The sequence below is a fragment of the Neophocaena asiaeorientalis genome, unplaced genomic scaffold (assembly GCF_003031525.2).
Source record: "Neophocaena asiaeorientalis asiaeorientalis breed wild unplaced genomic scaffold, Neophocaena_asiaeorientalis_V1.1 scaffold87, whole genome shotgun sequence".
NCBI lineage: Eukaryota > Metazoa > Chordata > Mammalia > Artiodactyla > Phocoenidae > Neophocaena > Neophocaena asiaeorientalis.
The window spans coordinates 5,615,825-5,637,217 of NW_020175432.1; the positions used below are offsets into that span (position 1 = coordinate 5,615,825).

Genomic DNA, 21,393 nt, shown 5'->3' on the forward strand with positions numbered 1-21,393 from the left:
CATATATATATTCTTTTTCAGATTTTTTCCCTTATAGGTTATTACAAAATATTGAGTATAGTTCCCTGTGCCATACAGTAGGTCCTTGTTGGTTATCTATTTTATATATAGTAGTGTGTATATGTTAATCCCAACCTCCTAATTTATCCCTCCCCCACCCCTTTCCCCTTTGGTAATGATAAGTTTGTCTTCTGTCTGTGGGTCTATTTCTGTTTTGTAAATAAGTTCATTTGTATCCGGAAAGCCCACTGTTAAACATTGCCCAGCACACGACAGTTCCTCTCTGTATATGATATTAGTGAAACGTTTAAAAATTATATTTAAAATTATGGTAACATACACATAACATGAAATGTACCATCTTAACCATTTTAAGTGTCCAGTTCAACGACATAAAGTACATTCACATGGTCGTGCAACCATCACTACCATCCATCTCTACAACCCTTTTCATCTGCGAAACTGAAACTCTGTTCCCATAACAATTTTTTTTATTTTTTTTATTTTTTTTATTTTTTTAATTTTTTTTTGCGGTACGCGGGCCTCTCACTGTTGTGGCCTCTCCTGTTGCGGAGCACAGGCTCCGGACGCGCAGGCTCAGTGGCCATGGCTCATGGTCCCAGCCGCTCCGCGGCATGTGGGATCTTCCCGGATCGGGGCACGAACCCGTGCCCCCTGCATCGGCAGGCGGACTCTCAACCACTGCGCCACCAGGGAAGCCCCCCCATAACAATTTTTAAAAAAATAAATTTACTTATTTATTTTTGGCTGCATTGGGTCTGTTGCTGCACGCAGGCTTTCTCTAGTTGCGGCGAGCAGGGGCTACTCTTCGTTGCGGTTCGCGGCCTTATTGCAGTGGCTTCTCTTGTTGGGGAGCGTGGGCTCTAGGTGCGCGGGCTCAGTAGTTGTGGTGCATGAGCTTAGTTGCTCTGTGGCATGTGGAATCTTCCCGGACCAGGGCTCGAACCCGTGTCCCCTGCATTGGCAGGCAGATTCCTAACCACTGCACCACCAGGGTAGTCCCAACATTTTTTTTTAATCCTTAAAAATTTTCCCTAGGGGGAGGGATGCATTTGGAGATTGGGACTGACATACACACACTACTGTAAATAAAATAGATAACTAATAAGAACCTACTGTATAGAACAGGGAACTCTACTCAGTACTCTGTAATGGCCTATATGGGAAAAGAATCTAAAAAAAACAGTGGATATATGTGTATGTATAACTGATTCACTTTGCTGTGCACCTGAAACTAACACAACATTGTAAATCAACTATATTCCAATAAAAATTTTAAAAAAATTTCTTTCCCTTCCAGAGCTTGAGCTCTGGAACCAGAGGCTCTGTTTGAACCCCAACTCCCACCTCCACTTACTAGCTGATCTTGGGCACCTTAGGTCACTCTTCTGTATCCTCACCTGTAACCTGGAGACAGTCTCATAGTCCAGTGGCTCTTAAAGGTGTGGTTTCTGAACAAGGACCTACTGTAGAGCACAGGGAACTCTGCTCAATGTTATGTGGCAGCCTGGATGGGAGGGGAGTTTGGGGGAGAATGGATACATGTGTATGTATAGCTGAGGCCCTTTGCTGTGCACCTGAAACTATCACAACATTATGAATTGGCTATACTCCAATATAAAATAAAAAGTTAAAAAAAAAAAAAAGTGTGGTTTCTGGACCAGCAGCATTAGCATGGCCTGGAAATTTGTTGCCAATGCAGATTTTCAGACACTCTGCACATAGGGCCCAGTGATGTGTGTTTTAACAAGCCCTCCAGGAGATTCTGAGGCTTGCTCAAATGAGAACTATTATCATAGGCTGTTGGGAGGATTAAATCAATTAAACAAATATACATATTTAGAGCAGTGCCTGGCCCCACAGTGCATACTGTGTAAGCACTCATTATTCTTGTTATTATGGAGAAGGCCTGGGACCCTAGCAGTATGGTGGTGATGGGGGGCTGGCTGTGCCCTCTCTCCCGGTCTGGTGGGGGTCTGGGTTCCTGGTCTCTGCTAAGTGGAGGCCTTCTCACCTCTCTCTGTTGAAGATGACAGTGAGCTGGACCACATCACCCCATCCCTGGTGAAAGGTTATCGCTTGGTCTGGGAAACGGGAAAGGTCAGTGCTGGAGGGGTGGAGGGGGCCACGTGCCTGCCTCCTCTCTGCTAGTGGAGATAAAGGAGGTCACTTCGCTCCCCCATGACAGGCATGACAAGAGGGGGGAGCTAAGATGTATAAATGGGGGGCCAGGAGCTGCCTTGCTGTGCCACCTCTCACATCTCAGGCAGTCCTGTCCAGCATGGCCAAACGTCCTCTGCTGCTGCTGCTGGCCATGGGGGTGCTGGCTGGGGAGCTGTGGACCGAGGCCCAGGCGGCACCCTACGGAGGGAAGCTTTGCGGCTGTGAATTCATCTTCACCTGTGGGGGCTCCTGGTGGAGAGGTCAGACATCCTGGCCTGTGAAGCTATGGGTGAGGCTGGGGAGGTGCTGTGTGTGTGTTAGGGGCGTTGACAGGACACAAGATGGGTCCAAGGAGCCAGGGACAGAGGTGAGATGAGGGGCTGGGGCAGGAGAGTCCCTCCTCCACCACATGCAGCTGGGGAGATGGGCCAGGCCCTCAAAGCTGTGTCAAGGCTGGGGGAGCCGGATGGGGGAGGGGCAGCAAGCCATCCACACCAGCTAAAAGTCTGCTGCTACTTGGGAGCCCTGTGCCCTGCATTAGGCAAGGCTGCTCTTTGCACAACACTGGGAAGTGCCTTTCAGAAGCCGAAACTAAAGTGCTTTCCAAGCCTTCAGAGAAGGGAGTGTGAGGGGTGTGGTGAGTACAAGGCTAGACTTGCCACCTAGTAGGTGACCCTCCTACCAAGTTGCTTTCCTCCCCTGATCCTCTTTATCTGCAAAAGGGAGGCACAGCCCCCGTACCTTGCAGGTTTGTTAAGCGGCAAAATTCAGTGAAAACAGATCAGGACAAAGTTGAGTGCCTACCATGTGCCAGACACTATGCTAAGTTTTTTTTTTTTTTTTTAATGGGTATTAATTGAATCATCTACTCTGTATAAAACCCTGGAAGGTAGGAGTTATTATCCCCGTTTTGCCGACAAGGAAACGGAAGCTGAGAGATGATAATGGGACTGGTGCTCAGTCAGTTCAGCTCCCAAACACATGTTCTTAACCATCAGGTCCTCAGTGAGTAAATAGTAGGGGAAAAGATACGACAGAAGAGGAAAGTCAAGCTCAATGAGGTTGAGTAAGCTGCCCATCAAAGCGGGAACCCAGGCTTGAATGGAATCAAAATCTTTACACAGGAGGCTGAGTCACAAGAACAGAGAAGTAGCTGGACCAGCCAGGAGCCTGGACTCTGGGTTTGACAGAGTCCCAAGCACTAACTCTTTTCATCTTTTGCAAGGGATGCCTTCCCAGACGCAGATTCCGATGCAGACGGCGAGCTGGATGAGGCAGTGGCCTCCAGCGAGTGGCTGGCCCTGACCAAGTCCCTCCAGGCCTTCTATAGAGGCTGACCGGGCTGGCAGGGCACCCCAGGGGCTCTGCGGGGCAGCCGCAATGTCCTGGCTGGCCTCTCCAGCAACTGCTGCAAATGCGGGTGTGGCGAGAGTGAAATCAGCAGCCTCTGCTAGAAGGGCAACTGGGCAGCCAGGCAGCACCAGGGTGAACGCCCCAGCCCTGCCATCCACCTAACCGGTATCCAGCTGGGCACCTGTTTCTGGCCCCTCATGCATTCATTCATCAGCAAGTCTCAGAGGTCAGGCACTGTGGACTTGGACAGCGTCCCCCCCACCCAATCCTGACCCTGAGCAAGCTGTGCCCCTACCTGGCCAAATGGGGACCCTGACCTCTCCGCAGCCCATATCACGCCTTTCCTGTCCTATACCGTCTCCCACTGCAAAGGATGCCCCTACTCTACCCAAACTGGCCACACCGAGACCCTTACCCAAACTGTGACTCTCTCCTGTCCCAACTGTGGCCACTGTCCCCTTGCCAGCCCCAATTATACCACCACCCCATTCCAGCCTTTGCCCGCTCCCGTCCCCCTGTCTGCCAGCCCCTCTTCCTCCGACCTCGCCTGCTGGGGGTTCTAAAGCTGCGGACCCCAGGGTTGGTGGAGGGACCCCTGGGTTCCCTTCATATCCTGGGGTGGGAAGCTCAGTGGGGAGAGCGGATCAGAACCTTCTCCAACCCCAAAGATAAAAAGTTCCAAAGGACTCGGCAGCCTGTTGGGGGAGAGGAGGGGCAGGTGTCTGCGGAGCTCGGCCACGCCTCAGCGCCGCCCACCCCCTACTACCCCTCCTCAGCCCCCGCGAGGGACTTTCCGGTGCAGCGAAGGGGCGGGAAGCCGAAGCGCAAGGTGCGGAGGCGGCTGGGAGGGGCGGCTCCGCTTCCCTTTGCTGTTCGGGCTCTGGACCCCGAGAGATAATCGGGCGGCGCTGCAGCGCTGGGCCGGGCAGGGCCGGGCCGGACTGGGGGCGCGGGGACGCCATGCGGGGAACCCGGGTCGCTCCCTTCCCGCCGCGGCGGCGGCCGAAGCTGGTTTTGCTGCCTCTGTTGATGCTGCTATTCTGCAGGACTCGGCCCCAGGGTGAGTTACGGAGCGAACTCGTGTCGGCGCTCTGCCGCCGCGCTCCGCGGAAACGCACGTCCTCCAGGGTGAACCGCAAGTTTGTGGAATGAATGACAAAGGGCCGGATGCCACTCTGCTCCCCCCCGGGACAGGGACCGAAAAAAGGGGAGCGGTGCCCAACGCCCCCTTCCTGCTGATCACTTCCGTAAGGGGTGGGGGGAGTTCAAGTTCTGGGGTGTGAGGGCGGCTTGGGGAATTGACCCCCTTCCCTCGGACCCTCCCTCCTCCCTCTCCAGGCAGCCCTGGGCCATTGCAGTGCTATGGATTCGGACCCTTGGGCGACTTGAACTGCTCATGGGAGCCTCTTGGGGACCTGGGAGCCCCTTCCACGCTGTACCTCCAGAGCCAGAAGTAGTGAGTACAATGGAGTGATTTGGGGAAACAGAAGCTTTGGAAGCGTGACCACTCAGGTTCTAGACTTCTCAGGTTGAGAGGACCCATTAGTCCTGCCCACCCGCATCCCCCAGCCCTGCCCCACTCTCAAGCCCTTAACTTCCAGGTTCCCTCATGTCCTTGCTGTGTTACCCTGGACCAGTCACTTTCCCTCTCTGAGCCTCTGTTTCTTCCTCTATCAAGTAGTGATAATAATGGAACCTGCCTCTCAAGGCTGGTTCTGAGAATTCAATGAGTTAGGCACTTGGGAAAGAAAATGCTTAATGATTAGAAGCTGTTTTTTATTGCTGTGTGACCTTAGGCAAATAGCTAAACCTCTCTGAGCATATGAAAAGATCATTTGGTCTGGTGCCAGGGATGCAGCAGTGAAAGAGACACAGAAAGCCTTGTGGAGCCCACATTCTGAGGGGGTGACTGATGTTGCTTCACAATGAATCACACCTGGAAACACAAATTCATTTCAAATTTGGCTAAGTGAGAGGAGAGGGAAAGGAACATTTGAAGATGGGAACTGGGATGGGAGGCTGGTCTTTTTTTTTTAAACGATGGTAAAATACACATAAAATTTACCAGCTTTTTTTCTCAGCCTTTTTTAAGTGTACAGTTCAGTGGAATTAAGTACAGTCACGTTGTTATGCAACCATCACCACCACCCATGTCCAGAAGGGGGGCGGGGGCTAGGGTTTTAAATTGGTAGAGGATGAGGGAGTAAGAGAAGGTCTTCCGCTTTTTTTTTTAACGAGGTGAAATTCACATAACATGAAATTAACCATTTGCAAGTGAACGGTTCAGTGGCATTGAGTACGTTTGCAATGTCGTGCCACCAGTGCCTCTATCTAGTTCCGAAACATGCCCATCACCCCAAAACGAAGTTCCATCCCCAACAGCAGTCACTTCCTATTCCCTGGCAACTACTGATCTACTTTCTGTCTCTGAATTTGCCTGTTCTGGACATTTCACATAAATGGGATCATGTGGCATGTGGTCTTTTGTATCTGGCTTCTTTCACTTAGCATGTTTTTCAGGTTCATGTATGTCGTAGCGAATCAGAACTTCGTTCCTTTTTGTGGCTGAACAATATTCCACTGGACGGATATACTATGTTCATCCACTCATCTGTTGATGGACATTTGGGTTGTTTCCACCATTGGGCAATTGCAATTGGGCGATCGTGACTAGCACTGCTTTGAACATAATGTGTACACGTTTTTGAGTCCTGTTTTCTGTTCTTTGGGGTATATGCCTAGGAGTAAAATGGCTGGGTCATATGGCAGTTCTGTGTTTAACTTTTTGAGGAACCACCTAACTGTTTTCCGCAACAGCTACGCCGTTTTATGTTCCTACCAGCAACATAACATAACGCATGTGTTTTTGTTGTTTTTTTCTGAAGGCCTTGATTTGAACCTTTGAAATCCAACCCTTTGGGATGTCCTCAACTCCTCTCTCTCTCTCTGTCACCCACAGCAGGCCTTGCCAGCTCTACCTTCTACATTATCCAGAATCTGGCACTCCTCACTTCCTCAGCACCCACCATAGTCCAGTTCCCATCATCGCTGACCTGGACCGTGCGGTCACCTCCTCCCTGGACTCAGTTTCCACCTTTAGCCCCACAGTCTGTTCTCCACCAAAGCATCCAGAGGACACCTGTGAACTTCTGTTTTATTTTTTAAAAATATTTCTTTATTTATTTATTTGGCTGTTCTGGGTTTTAGTTGCAGCATGTGGGATCTTAGTTGCGGCATGCGGGATCTAGTTCCCTGACCAGGGATCGAACCCGGGCCCCCTGAATTGGGAGCACGGAGTCTTTTTTTTTTTTTTTTTAATTTATTTTATTTTTGGCTGCATTGGGTCTTCATTGCTGTGCGCGGGCTTTCTCTAGTTGTGGCGATTGGGGGCTGCTCTTCTTTGCGGTGCATGGGCTTCTCGTCGCAGTGGCTTCTCTTGTTGCGGAGCACAGGCTCTAGGCGTGCAGTATTCAGTAGTTGTGGCACACAGGCTCAGTATTTGTGGCTCGCGGGCTTAGTTGCTCTGCGGGGCATGTGGGATCTTAACGGACCAGGCCTGGAACCCCTGTCCCCTGCATCGGCAGGCGGATTCTTAACCACTGGACCACCAGGGAAGTCCCGCACCTGTGAACCTCTGAATCAGGGCATGTCCCTCCCCAGCTCACAGCCCTCCAGGGCTCCCACCTCACTCAGGGTAAAAGCCGAAATCCTTCCTGCAGCCCATCAGGCCCTGTATAATTTGCCTGTCACCTCCCTGTCCTCACCTCCTCCTACTTTCTCGCTCACTCACTCTACTCCAGAGTACAAGCCTCCTCCTCACTGTTCTTCGTAGAACGCCAGGCACAGTTTGGCCACAGGAGCTTTGCACCAGCTGCTCCCTCTTCCTAAAATGCTCTTCCCGAGGTATTGCTGTGGTTGTTCCACACCACATCCTTCAGGCCTTTATTCAAATGTCTCATCAGAGAGCTTTCCTGACCACCTTTCCTAAAATAGCACCGTCACTCTTCATCCTGTCGTCACACCGAATCCATCTCACCCTGCTTTATTGTTCTCTGTATCGCTTATACCACCATCAGTTATATATTTATGAGTTTCTCATTTGCCTCCCCCACTGGAACACCAGCTCCGGATAGCGGATCCTTGCCTGCTTTGGTCATAGTCCTATTCCCAGCTTCTACAACAGAAGTATGTATTTGCTGACTGAACAGTTGCATAGAAGTAAACGTGCGTATATGTAATAGGTGCTCAGTAAACAGAATAACCAGCGCTCCTATAACATGTATTGTGCCCCTGACACTTGCTGTTCTAAATGCAGTCCATTTCTCATCTCATTGTTCCCCTCCCCTATCCAGCCCTTTCAGCAAGCACTTTTAAAAAAAGACATTTATTTATTTATTTATTTGGCTGTGCCGGGTCTTAGTTGCGGCACACTGATCTTCGTTGGGGCAGGCGGGATCTAGTTCCCTAACCGGGGATCGAACCGTGGTCATTGGGAGCACCGAGTCTGAGCCACTGGACCACCAGGCAAGTCCCTCAGGAGGCAGTTTTATCACCCTCGTTTTGTAGATGAGGAAGCTGAGGCACAGAGAAGTTAAGTTGCTTGCTCAAGGTCACACAGCTCTGAAGCAGGAGAACTGGGATTTGAACCCAGGCAGAAGATATGTTATCATTGCGGCTCTGGGCCCAGCCCACCGTATGCTGCCCCGATTCTCACATCTCTCCTCACAGCCATTCCAACAAAACCTGGACTGTGGCAGTGCCCACTGGGCAGAGCTGGGTGACCATTCCACGGGAACAGCTCACCACGTCTGACGAACTCCTTGTCTGGGCGGCCAAGGCAGGCCAACCTCTCTGGCCCCCAGTCTTCGTGAACCTCGAAACCCGAAGTAACAGGCGGGAGTGGGGGTTTGCTATGTGTGGGGTGGGTGGTCTTGGAGGCCCTGGCTCAATGTACCTCCTCTTCCTCAGTGAAGCCAGATGCCCCCCAACTGTACCCTGATGTGGACTTCTCAGAGGATGACCCCCTAGAGGCCACTGTCCAATGGGCCCCTCCTATGTGGCCACCCCATAAGGTCTTGGTCTGCCAGTTCTACTACCGAAGATGCCAGGAGATGGCCTGGATGCTGGTGAGTGTCAGGGACCCTTTTCCCCCACCCTACTCTGGGCGGGGCCTGGGACATCATTCCCAAATCAGACACCTAGCTCAGAGCTCATTCCTCAGCTGGCCCTGGAGTCTGTCCACATTCCTCACAGAAGGCCTGTACATGCATCTTGTTCAGCTAAAAAATGTTCCCCCAAGATAATCTATAAATTCCATGCAGTCCCAATCCAAATTCCACTTGGAATTTTTTTTTTTTTTTTTTTTTTTTTGGCCACGCCGCGAGGTTGTGCTTGCGGGATCTTAGTTCCTCGACCAGGGATTGAACCCGGGCCCTCGGTAGTGAAAGCAAGGAGTCCTAACCACTGGGCCTCCAAGGAATTCCTTCCACTTGGAATTTTTGAGAAACTCAGTAAACTTCCTCTAACATTTTTGCGAATGAATAAAAATCCTCAAATAGCTTATGTTAACCTTAAAATAAGAGGTTAACAGCAGACACTTAGCATCTACTGTGTGCCATACGCTGTTCTAAGCTGTCTATTGAATCCTTACAAGAACTCTTTGAGGTAGATGTGTTTTATGCCTACCCATTTTACAGATGATGAACAGAGCCTGGTTTTCAGTAAACGCTCAAAAGTAATAAAAGTAGCTCACATTTCTGAGCACCTGCCACGCATCAGGGCCCAAGCTAAGCAATCTGCATGGATTATCTTGATGAGTACCAACCTCCCTATATAGTAGATGCTTTTAAGATCTCTATTTTATAGTTGGGGAAGCTGAACCTCAGAGAGGTTAAACAACTTTCCCAGGTTCACACAGCAAAAAAAAAATGGATGACAACTCCAGTGCAATGGGACCCCAGGAGTTGGGGAGCCTGCCCATGCACTTTAAGAGCACAGCACCAAAGTTGCAAGTATTTTTTCATCTCATATCTCATTGGCCAGAACTTAGTCACATGGTCTCACCTGATTGCAAGGGAGACTGGGAAATGTAGTCTTTATTCTTGACACACATGTTCCTGACAGATACTCAAGGGTTCTATTTCCGAAGGAAGAAGGGGAGAATGGATATTGGGGATAACCCACTGTCTCGGTTACAGCTTTTCATGCAAAACACTACAATATAGAGCAGAGTTGTTGTCACTGTGAATATTCATGCAATTCAGAGCAATGCTAAGATGCAGACTTTACAGTCTAACTGCCTGGGTATGAATCTCAGCTCCAGAACTCACCAGCTATGTGACCTTGGGTATGTCACTTCCCCGCTCTTGGCCTCAGTTTTCCTCATCTGTAAAATGAGAATAATATTAATAATAGAATTTACCACCTACTGCTATACCTGGCACAGAGGATAATCAACTTGTCTCTTTTTTCCAGGGATTGTCCCAATTTTAAAACCAAAAGCCCTGTGTCCTAGGAACCCACTTGATCCCAGGCAAAGCAGGACAGTATTGGTCATCCTATTGACGTATAAGGCCAGGTACTTTCAATTCAGTCTTCAGCCTCATCACTCTCCCCTGTCTCTCCCCCAGCTGGAGCCTGAAGTGAAATCCATACCCCTGACCCCTGTTGATATCCAGGACCTGGAGCTAGCCACTGGCTATAAGGTATCTGGCCGCTGTCACGTGGAGGAAGAAGAGGATCTGTGGAGCGAGTGGAGCCCCATTCTGTCCTTCCAGACACCACCCTCTGGTGAGGATCTCTGGGCTTACCCCTACACCCTCAGTCCCTCTCCTGGAAGTCCGGCCAATCATGCCATTCTCATTTGTCATATTTTATAGTTGGGAAAGCTGAACCTCAGAGAGGTTAAGCAACTTTCCTAAGCTCACACAGCAAAAAAAAAATTGAAGACAACTCCAGCGCAGTGGGACCCCAGGAGTCGGGGAGCCTGCCCTTGCACTTTAAGACCACAACCCCAAAGTTGCACGAATCTTTCATCTCATATCTCATTGGCTAGAACTTAGTCACATGGTCTCTCCTTTTTTCATCCTGGCCAGCTCCAAAAGATGTGTGGATATCAGGGAACATCTGTGGGGCACCAGGCGGACAGGAACCCCTGCTTCTGTGGAAGGTGAGTTGTGAGGACCGTGTCTCTGCACATGTCGGGAAACCCCAAATAACAGTGATGTAGAGGACTTCCCTGGTGGTCCAGTGGCTAAGGTTCCGCACTCCCAGTGCAGGGGGCCCGGGTTTGATCCCTGGTCAGGGAACGAGATCCCACACGCTGCAGCTAAAGATCCCACATGCTGCAATGAAGATCCTGCATGCCGCAACTAAGACCCAACACAGCCAAATAAATAAATATTGAAAAACCAAAAAACAATGTTGTAGGGAGTTCCCTGGTGGTCCTGTGGTTAGGACTCTGGGCTTTCTCTGCCGAGGGCCTGGGTTCAGTGTCTGGTTGGGAACGAAGATCCTGCTGAGCAGTGGGGCAAAAAACAAACAAACAAACCAAGAAAACAAACAAAAAAACAAGCCAAACCAAAAAACCCCCCCAAAACAATGATGCAAACAAGACAAAGGTTACTATGCTGCCCTCTTGAGGTTGCTTCAGGGCTTCAAGGAGGGGATGCTCAGAGAGGTCCTGGCATAGTGCTGGGTGCAGAGAAAGACTCCACCAACGTTGGCTGAATCTAGGAGATCTGAGCTGAGACGTGAAGGTGGGTACAAGTGTTCCAGTCAGGGGGGACACCAGGTGCAAAGATTTAGCAAGACTAGGCTCAGCTCCACAAAATATAGCAGAATACGCTAAGGACTTTGATGCTAGTGTTAAAGGGCATTGTGAGATGACAGACAAGAGTGAAACAGTCCTCACTGAGGCAAATCTGCTGAGCACCTACCGTGTTCCAGACATTGCAAGGCCCTGGCTCACAGTAAATATGGCAAGAAACAGAACAACAGGGCTCATACTTTCTTGGGCCACACAATCTAATATCACTAACTTTAACCATGCATAATACTCACAGAGCTCTTACTATGTGCCAGGTCCTCGCCTACAACACTTATTTACATTAACTAACTTTACAGATGAGAAAATGAGACATAGAGAGGCTACCCCAAACCAAACAACAGCTACGTGGCAGAGCTGAGGTTCTTTGGCTTTCAAACCTTAATTCACAGTTTCAGTGCCTCTTTTATTATTTTTTTAATTCATTTTTTTTCTTACTTTTTTTGCCATGCTGCACAGCATGTGGGATCTCAGTTCCCCAACCGGGGATCAGACCTGTGCCCCCTGCATTGGAAGTGCAGAGTCTTAACCACTGGACCGCCAGGGACGTCCCTCGTGCCTCTGCTTTATAACACATACTTTGTAATGCCCCCTTACTATACTGAAATGAAATACATAGCTAATATAACCCATATATACATATATTTTAAAATGTGTATAATACAGTGTATTGTATTATAGCATACAGTATACAGTGTATTGTAATGTTCAGTAGAAAATAAAGGGGAAATAAGGCTACTACATAATGGCAAAATATTCAGTTCACCAGTATGATATGAATACTAAATCTCTACGTACCTCATAACGTGGCTTTGAAATACATAAAGTAAAAATTGATAGAACTACAAGGAGAACTTATGAATCCACAACCGTCGTGGGAGATTTTAACATAGCCCTCTAAGTAATTTCATAACGAGCAGATGGAAAAACAAGTCAAGATCCAGAGAATCTGAACATATGCATAACAAACCACCTAATGGACTCACAGAGGAAACATCAGAACATGCGTTCTTTCCATATGCAAACAGGACATTTACCAAAATCATCCACATGCTAGGCTATTGAGCTGGTTTCCAAGGACTTCAAAGGGATGAGGTGATGCTGGGCACATTGAAAAATTCTCTGATCAGAACACAGATTGTGCTGGAAATAGATAATAAAAAGTGCTTAGAAAGTCCCCATATGTTCAGAATATTTCAAAATTCAGTGAATGTTAAAACCAGGTCCCAAAAGGTTTTGTATTTATACATCAAAATGTGTTTGGTTCTAGGATCGGTTAAAATTATTAGACAGGGTTTTTCATCTACAGAAGCTTCCAGTTGGGATGACCTTCAAAAGTCACAAGGGACGTGGGACAATTTTTTTATTTCTAGGAGAGGGTAGTGTCCCTGGCTCTTGCCCATCAAATACCAATCATTGAGGCAACCAAATATTCTCACAAGTTTCCCCAAAGCACTCTGGAGGGTACTATCCTCTTTGCTATGCATAATTATTCCTCTATACAACAGTGGGAATTTTGCAGTCCCTGAGAACTGCACAAGACAGACTAAGGTAAGGTGAGGGAAGACAGGGTCATGTAAGTGCATGGTCAGATCCTGCCTGTCTTTAGTTAAAATCTTTATTTATTTATTTATTTATTATTTATTTATTTTATTTATATTTTTGGCTGCATTGGGTCTTCGTTGCTGCGCGCGGGCTTTCTCTAGTTGCGACGAGCAGGGACTACTCTTTGTTGGCGGTGCGCGGGCTTCTCATTGCAGTGGCTCCTCTTGTTGCAGAGCATGGGCTCTAGGCGCGCGGGCTTCAGTAGTTGTGGCACACAGGCTCGGTAGTTCTGGGTCGCAGGCTCTAGAGCGCAGGCTCAGTAGTTGTGGCGCACGGGCTTAGTTGCTCCGTGGCATGTGGGATCTTCCCGGACCAGGGCTTGAACCCGTGTCCCCTGCATTGGCAGGCGGATTCTTAACCACTGTGCCACCAGGGAAGTCCTAGTTAAAATCTTGATAATTTGTTTGTCATGGTTTTTCTTTTTTGCATTAATTTTTTTTAATAAAAAAAATTTTTTTTGACCACGCCGAGCCTCATGTGGGATCTTAGTTCCCCGACCAGGGATCAAACCCACGCCCCCTGCATTGGAAGCGCAGAGACTTAACCACTGGACCGCCAGGAAAATCCCTGCATTAAATTTGATTGATTAAAATATTGCGTACAACAGGGTCCTACTGTATAGCACAGGGAACTATATTCAATACCCTGGATAAACCATAATGGAAAAGAATATGAAAAAGAATGTATACATATGTATAACTGACTCACTTTGCTGTACAGCAGTAATTAACACAACATTGTAATACAACTGTCCTTCAACTACAACTATACTGAAAAATAAAAAATAATTTTTTTAAATTTTGCATTAAAATATAATTCATCTTGATTGGATTTTTGGTATCCTCTTGTTTTGCCGCCGAGGTGAGCGCCTCACTCACCTCACCCTAGTTCTGGCCCAGGAGCTGTATTCTAATTCCACCTCTGCCACTGAGCCACTCTTGAGACTTGGTTTCTTCATCTTAGAGTGAAACAAAAATATTTCACAGACTGGTTCGTCAGGTGACCTCACTGAGAAGCACAGTACGTGCCCGGTAAATGGGAGATATTAACCACTTCTTGTCCTCATCCCTCAGGCCTCGGGGCACTGCGTGCAGGTGAGCTACAGAGTCTGGTTCCAGATTAAAGATCAGGAGGTGATCCAGGAGGAGACCTCATGTTGCAACATCTCCATCCCCACTCAAGCGGAGTGGGCTGGGGTGTCCGCCATCAACGCCACAAGCTGGGAGCCTCCTACCAACCTCTCTTTGGCCTGCTTGGGTAAGAGGCTGTAAGCTTCCTCTGAGCAATGCCCTGGAGGTGCAAGAGGGGACTTCCCGAGTGGACAGCTGAGCTTTCTCCTCCTTATCCTCTAGGTCCAGGCTTTGCCCCTCGTGGTGTGGTGGTCAGCATCATCCCTGTAAGCTCGGATCTGCTGGTGACTTGGCAACAGGGGTCCGGGGGGCCGCAGGAGCATGTGGTGGACTGGGCTCGAGACGGTGACCCCCTGGAGCATCTCAACTGGGTCTGGCTTCCTCCTGGAAACCTCAGTGCTGTGTTGCCAGGTGAGGCCCCAGGACACCTGGGTTCCCATTTCAGCTGTTGGAGAGCGGACTGATGGCTGGATTTGCAGAAGAGAGTGTTAAAGTATCATTAATTCATGCAAGAAATATTCATTGACTACCTACTGTGTGCCAGGGCATGTTCGAGACACTGGTACACAGTGATGGCCGCTGATGTGTATTGGCATTTACCATAAGCATTAAATCATTCAAACTTCCTTATAAAGTAGGTTTCTGCTATTATCATACAGATAAAGAAAAAGGCCCAGAGAGGTTAAGCAACTCACCTGAGGCCATACAGCAAGTATGTAGTAGAACCAGGATTTGAACCACATAGTCAGGCTCCTGAAGCTAAACCCTGAACCATCACCCTACTCTCCTCTCAGCAGCATCCCCACCCTCATCCCCACCAACATCTCCATCCTCATCTTGTAGGGCAGGCACCCAATGAAACAAAAAACAAGTGCATCTGTAATGTAATTGGGGCAAAGTAAATCAGGGTAAGGGAGAGGAGGGAGGATAGCTACGTCAGAAAAAAAAGGTAGAAAAGGTCTCTCTGGGAAAGTGCCATTTGAACTAAGACCTGAAGGAGGCGAGACAGAGAGCCATGAGGATGTCTAAGGGAAAAGCAAGAGGGAACAAACAGTGCAAAGGCCCTGGGGCAGGATTGTGCCTGATGTGTTAGAGCAGCAGTGAGGAGGCCAGTGTGGCTGGAGTGGAATGAGCAAGGGGGAAAGTGGGAGGAGGTGAGGGCGGGGAGGTGATGGGGCAGAGTGTGCAAAGCCTTGTGGGTCATGGGGAGAACTTTGGCTTTTTCTCTGAGTCAGGTGTCAGGTGGGAGCCACAGAGGGTTCTGTGCAGAGGAAGGATGTGTCCTGACTCAGGTGCTTACAGGCGCCCCCTGGCTGCTGTGGGAGGAACAGACTGGGAGGGCAAGGGTTGGAGGTAAGAGACCCAGGAGAAGGGACTGTGTATGTCCAGGTGGGACATGGTGGGAACTGGACCAGGTGGGGACCAAGGAAGGGAGAGAAGCAGGCAGATTCTTGTTGGGGAGTCTTAGAGCAGAATTTTGGGGACCCGTTTGGATATGTTGCACCTCATATGCTCATCCAAGTGGAATTGTCCATGGGACTATCAGATACTCAAGTCTCAGGTCTAGCAATAAGTTCTAGGCGGAGATTTAACACTGGGGAGTCTGTCCTTGGTGTAAAGAACTTGGGAGAGCATGGGAAGGCATTGAGCGAGAGATTTAGCACAGAGTCCGAAGACCCATAAGTATATATGGACAAAAGAAGAGGAGCCCCAATTCTGGAAAATTCCCAGTTGGGGAAGCCCATATGGCAGCATTAGGTTTTTTTTTTTTTTTTTTTTTTTTTTTTAATAGCGTTAGGTTTTGAGAAGGGATTTCAGGAGCCTTACTTAACTGTGATGGGCGGTGTCAGGGCCGCACTCATAGTCCAGCATTTGACTATCTCCCAGCCTCTGGCACCTGCATTCCTGGCCTGAGGGCTTTTTCTGATCTGAAGCATTTTGCCTGCCTGGACAGCTGGAAGTGCCGGGGAATCAAAGCCCCTCAGATGCGGCCCTCTACCAATGACTGATAATGGTTGATGGATAAATACCCCAGCTCCCACCCTCCTCGGGTGGGACGGTGCTCAGGATTGTGCTCTCTGCTGCCACACAGAGTTCACCAGCAGGACTGAGCCTTGGTTGGCCATGTTGGGAACTTGTTCTCTAACACATATTTACTGGGTGATTCTCCTTCCCTGCTTCACTTCCCCACCGCCCTATTGGTGTTTTCTGGGGTTGCCTCCCAGATCAGTTACATTTATTCAAAGTCTTATATCAAGGTGTCCTTCTGGGGACACGAATGAAGATTCCTACAAAATAAGAAATGAGTCGGGGAGGGGAGCCAACTCTAACTGGTCTTTGCTCCTCCCCCACTCAGGGGATTTCGAAGGAGGGGTGCCCTACCAAATCACGGTGACAGCAGTCTCTCCTTGGGGCTTGGCCCCTGCCCCCTCAGTCTGGAAGTTCAGAGAGGAACTAGGTAAGTGGTGGGGCTGGAGGATGGAGGGTCCTGGAACCCTGACAGAACTTGACCCGCTGACTTTCTCTCACCAGTACCCCTGGCAGGGCCAGTGCTTTGGCGACTCCAGGATAGCCCCCCAGGGACCCCTGCTGTAGCGTGGGGAGAGGTCCCAAGGCACCAACTTCGGGGCCATCTCACCCACTATACCCTGTGTGCACAGAGTGGGACCAGGCCTTCTGTCTGCATGAATGGTGAGCCCCACTGCCGCCTGCCCCTGTTCCCAGCCCCCACAAGACCCACCCATCAGCCTACCCCTCCCCTTACCCCCAGATGGGCCCCTTTGGCTCCCTCTCAGCCCCTGGGAGAACACACACTATCATGGGTTCCCTAGTGGATAATAACCCCGGTGGCTATCAATGTAATAGACTGTCATTTGGCTATTAAAAATGGAGACTCCAATCTATATTTATTGACATTGAAAGATGCCTGTCATATTTTATTAAGTGAAAAAGATAAAAGGATTGTAAAACTTTGTGGGGTTCCATTTTTGTAAAATAAACCCAGCACTGAGTGAAGCAGAGGCACAAATATGAAAAGAAATTCCCCCACGATGTCAATAGGGACTGTAGGATTACGTATGATTTTTTTTTTTTTTTTTTTTTTTTTGCGGTACGCGGGCCTCTCACTGTTGTGGCCTCTCCCGTTGCGGAGCACAGGCTCCGGACGCGCAGGCTCAGCGGCCATGGCTCACGGGCCCAGCCGCTCCGTGGCATGTGGGATCTTCCCGGACCGGGGCACGAACCCGTGTCCCCTGCATCGGCAGGCGGACTCTCAACCACTGCGCCACCAGGGAAGCCCTACATATGATTTTTAAAATTTATTTATTTGGCTCCGTCGGGTCTTAGTTGTGGCATGTGGGATCTAGTTCCCTGACCAGGAATTGAACCCAGGTCCCCTGCATTGGGTCTTAGCCACTGGACTACCAGGGAAGTCCCTAAAGATGACTTTTATTTCTTTTTCATACATTTGGGTGTAGGCCAAATTTTTACTCTGAGCACAAATTCCTTTTTAAAATACCTTTTTTACCCTTTCCACTCCAGTTTTATTGAGATGTAATTGACAGCATCACCGTGTAAGTTTAAGGTATACAGTGTAACGGTTTGGCTTACGAATATTGTGAAATGATTCCCATAAGTTTAGTTAACATCCATCATCTCATATAGATACAATAAAAAGAAAGAGCAGAACAATAATAAAATTCAAAATACCCTTTTTTTCTAATTACCAAAGTTATCTGTTCTTTTTCTAAAAACTGACACATTGACGTATACTCAAGTATATCGTCATTCTCGTCATTTCACTGATACTGACAATGCAGCTTCCATATTTTGCCATGTGTACGTTAACATAGAGATAGGAGTTGTGCTTTTTGAAAATTTTAAACTTTTTTATTATAGAAAATCTCAAGCACAAACAAAAGTTGGAAAAAGGGCTTCCCTGGTGGCGCAGTGGTTGAGAGTCCACCTGTCGATGCAGGGGACACGGGTTCGTGCCCCGGTCCGGGAAGATCCCACATACCGCGGAGCGGCTGGGCCCGTGAGCCATGGCCGCTGAGCCTGCGCTCCACAACGATGTGTACCCACCGTCCAGTTTCAATGGTTTTCTGCATTTTATCAATCTTGTTTCAATTCATCCCCCCACTTTTTTTTTCTAGAGCCTTTGGCATCATTTCACCCCTAAATAATTTGGTACGTCAGCATTTGTCTCTAACCGATAAAGCCTTTTTTTTTTTAACATAGATACTTTGCCATGATTGCACCTTGCACAAGTATATAGATATCATTAGGTTAAAAATCATATATATTTATGTGTACGTGTACCGATAATTAAAAGAGGACTATGTTATAGGCCCCTGAAGCTTATGCACGTGATGGTTTGCAACTTTCTTTTTCTCACCTGATTTAACTTGGACATCTTTCTGTGGCAGTATATCTTGATCCGTATTCATGTCTCCTGTAATCCTATGACAAACCAAAAAGCTGCTTCCTCTCTTGGCTTAAAAACCAAAAAGGGCAATTCAGTTAAAAAGTAAACAAAACCAATTCCGGGAGATGCAAATGTATTCCCCTCGTCTGGGGTGAATTTCCCTTCACTGGATTCTGTGCAGGTGAGGGATATGATTTTCATGCATCCTTTTATTTATTCAAATATACAGCTGCCCCTTGAACAACAGGTTTGAACCGCGCAGGTCCAGTTATACATGACTTTTTTCAATAGTAAATAGTCCAGTACTATCTGCGTTTGGTTGAATCTGCAAATGTGGAACTGGGCATACAGAGGAACCACAGATAAGGAGGGTGGACTATAAATTATACTGTACTTCGATTTTTTAAAGAGTGGAGGGTCGGCACCCCTCACCTCTGCATTGTTCAAAGGTCAACTGTATATCTTTTGGTGTCGTTGGGTCTTTGTTGCTGCGCGCGGGCTTTTCTCTAGTTGCGGCGAGCGGGAGCTACTCTTTGTTGCGGTGCACAGGCTTCTCATTGTGGTGGCTTCTCTTGTTGCGGAGCGTGGGCTCTAGGCGTGCAGGCTCAGTAGTTGTGGCGCATGGGCTTAGTTGCTCCACGGCATGTGGGATCTTCCCGGACCAGGGCTTGAACCAGGGCTTGAACCCGTGTCCCCTGCGCCACCAGGTTAAGTCCCCTGTATATCATTTTTGAGTGCTTTTTATGTGCAGGCGCTGATCCAGGTGCTGGGAATATGGCCCTCGTGGAGCTAACTTTCTAATGGGGGACATGAAGGTATAGACAAAGTAAATAAGGTCTAAGCAGTGTGTCAGATGGTGATAAGTGGTGGATAGAGAATAAAGCAAGGAAGATGAGTGGTGAAGCAGGCGCTATTTTACTCGCGGGGCGGGGGCGGTCAGGGAAGGCCTCACTGAGAAGGTGACCTTGCAGCAAAGAGCTGAAGGAGATGAGGAAGGAGCCATGTGGATGTCTGGGGGAGAGTGTTGCAGACAGCATGGCACGTGCAAAAGTCCTGAGATGGGACTTGACTGCCTCCCCAACCGCTCTGGGTGTGTCCTTCAGTGAGTGGCAGCACCCGGACCATCACCCTGCCCGACCTTCACTGGGGTACCTGTGAGCTGTGGGTGACCGCGTCCACCATCGCAGGACAGGGCCCACCGGGTCCAAGCCTCCGCTTTCACCTACCAGGTATGGGCCTGGGGCAGGACTGCCATGGGAGGGGTCCCGGAGGGAGGGGCATTGGAGGGGGTTATATAATCATTACTGAACTTCAGGGGGTGGACATTTAGACTTCAGGATGTTGATGATGCATTTTGATTCTGCTAAATACTGCTGTGGATTATCAAGCAATGTGTGTCTCTGACCCTTTCACCCCATCCCTGACCTTGACCTTTTCACAAGCCCCACTCCCACCCCAAGATTTCCCCCACCCTTAGCCCCTACCCATTCATAGGCCCTGCCCTTTTATCCACCTCCCCTACCTATTCCCAGCTCCACCCATGAGCCTTACCTGACCCCCTCCCCACCTCCCTGGTGTCCAGATGTTCTTCTGCCCCTGCCCACTCCCTCCAGATAACACCCTGAAATGGAAAGTTCTGCCAGTTGTCCTTCTCGTATGGGGTTTGCTCCTGACGGGCTGTGGCGTGAGCCTAGCTACCTCCAGAAGGTGAGGCTGTCAGACACATGGGTCTCTGCCCAGGTTGGGAGGGCAGCTGGACGTTAGCTGAGCTTGGGGAGAGATGTGGTAAGGGGATGATGCTTCAGGGCTCTGTGACGTTCCTGGACCCTACGATCTGGACATGGGTGTCCAGCCGCCTGGATTCCCTGCCCTGACTCTTACCTGCTTGCCAGGTGTGTCCACCTGCGGCACAAGGTACTACCCCACTGGGTCTGGGAGAAGGTTCCTGATCCTGCCAACAGTAATTTCAGCCTGCCCCACATGAAGGTGAGCAGAAAGCTGGGCTTATCAGGGCCCTCTGGGGGATTGGGGAAACCTCGGACAGTGGGGAGTAGGTGAGAATTGGCGGGTATGAGGGGAGGAATCTCAGCCTCTTCTCTTCCCAGGAGGTGCCCCAGGCCCAGCCCCCTGGGGACTTGCCCATCCTGGAAGTGGAGGAGATAGAGCAGGTACCGATTACGGAGGCCCCCCAGGCCTCAGCCCCACTGGACTCTGGATATGAGAAACACTTCCTGCCCACACCCGAGGAGCTGGGCTTTCTGGGCCACACCCCCGGTTCCAGGTTATGGACTGAACCAACCCCAGGAGGGGAGAGGGGTGCTCATTTGACAGATGAAGACACTGAGGCTCAGAGAAGCTGAGTCACTTGCTTGAGGACACCCAGCCAAGGAAGAGCTGAGATTGAAGGACCCCTACAGAAAAGGGCCTGGCCCTACAGGGAATATACGGATGGATGAGGGGGCAAAGAAAAATATATAAAATCCAGAGTGGCAGCTGCCTTCCCAAATCTGTCCTGCTGCTATAACAGAACTGTAGCTGGGTACACTCCCAGCCTCCCTTGCAGCTAGGTGCAGCCATGGACTGAGTTCTTATGAGTGGAACATAAGCAGAAGTGACATGGGCCTACAGTGGGTCTGCGTGGAGGCTCTTCCACATTCCCTTCCCTTTCCCATGAGCTGGAGCATTGGTGTGCCCTGTGATCCAGCTTTGGCTATACCCAAGGTGAAGGTGGAGCAAGAAATGGAAAGGAACCAGAGTTCCCAAGTGATCGCATGGATCAGAAGTGCCCAGAGAAATAAATTCTTTCTGTTTTGATAGCTACTGTAGCTTGAGGTCTTTTTGTTACAGCAGCCATATCTACACTCTCACTG

At 49.2% G+C, this 21,393-nt stretch overlaps 2 protein-coding genes across 3 annotated transcripts; both read left to right on the forward strand.

Annotated features, from left to right (window-relative positions):
- Positions 1 to 2,233: 2,233 nt before the first annotated feature.
- On the forward strand, positions 2,234 to 3,638 carry RLN3 (relaxin 3). The gene is given in 3 exon segments (XM_024767517.1): positions 2,234 to 2,438; positions 2,441 to 2,492; positions 3,410 to 3,638. Coding segments are annotated over 3 exon segments (486 nt in total).
- Positions 3,639 to 4,347: 709 nt separating this feature from the next.
- IL27RA (interleukin 27 receptor subunit alpha) lies at positions 4,348 to 21,348 on the forward strand. Of its 2 annotated transcripts, XM_024767515.1 has the most exons (14): positions 4,348 to 4,597; positions 4,876 to 4,993; positions 8,266 to 8,423; positions 8,506 to 8,663; positions 10,167 to 10,326; positions 10,632 to 10,705; positions 14,041 to 14,224; positions 14,320 to 14,508; positions 16,454 to 16,555; positions 16,630 to 16,788; positions 19,627 to 19,752; positions 20,137 to 20,230; positions 20,416 to 20,509; positions 20,629 to 21,348. In XM_024767515.1, exons 1-14 carry the CDS (start codon positions 4,498 to 4,500, stop codon positions 20,881 to 20,883), a joined length of 1,971 nt encoding a protein of 656 aa, XP_024623283.1. In that variant the 5' UTR covers positions 4,348 to 4,497; the 3' UTR covers positions 20,884 to 21,348. The 2 variants fall into 2 exon arrangements, with proteins under 2 accessions (XP_024623283.1, XP_024623284.1); XM_024767516.1 differs by lacking the exons at positions 20,416 to 20,509; positions 20,629 to 21,348 and having other exon boundaries at positions 4,354 to 4,597; positions 20,106 to 20,213.
- The last annotated feature ends 45 nt before the right edge of the window (positions 21,349 to 21,393 follow it).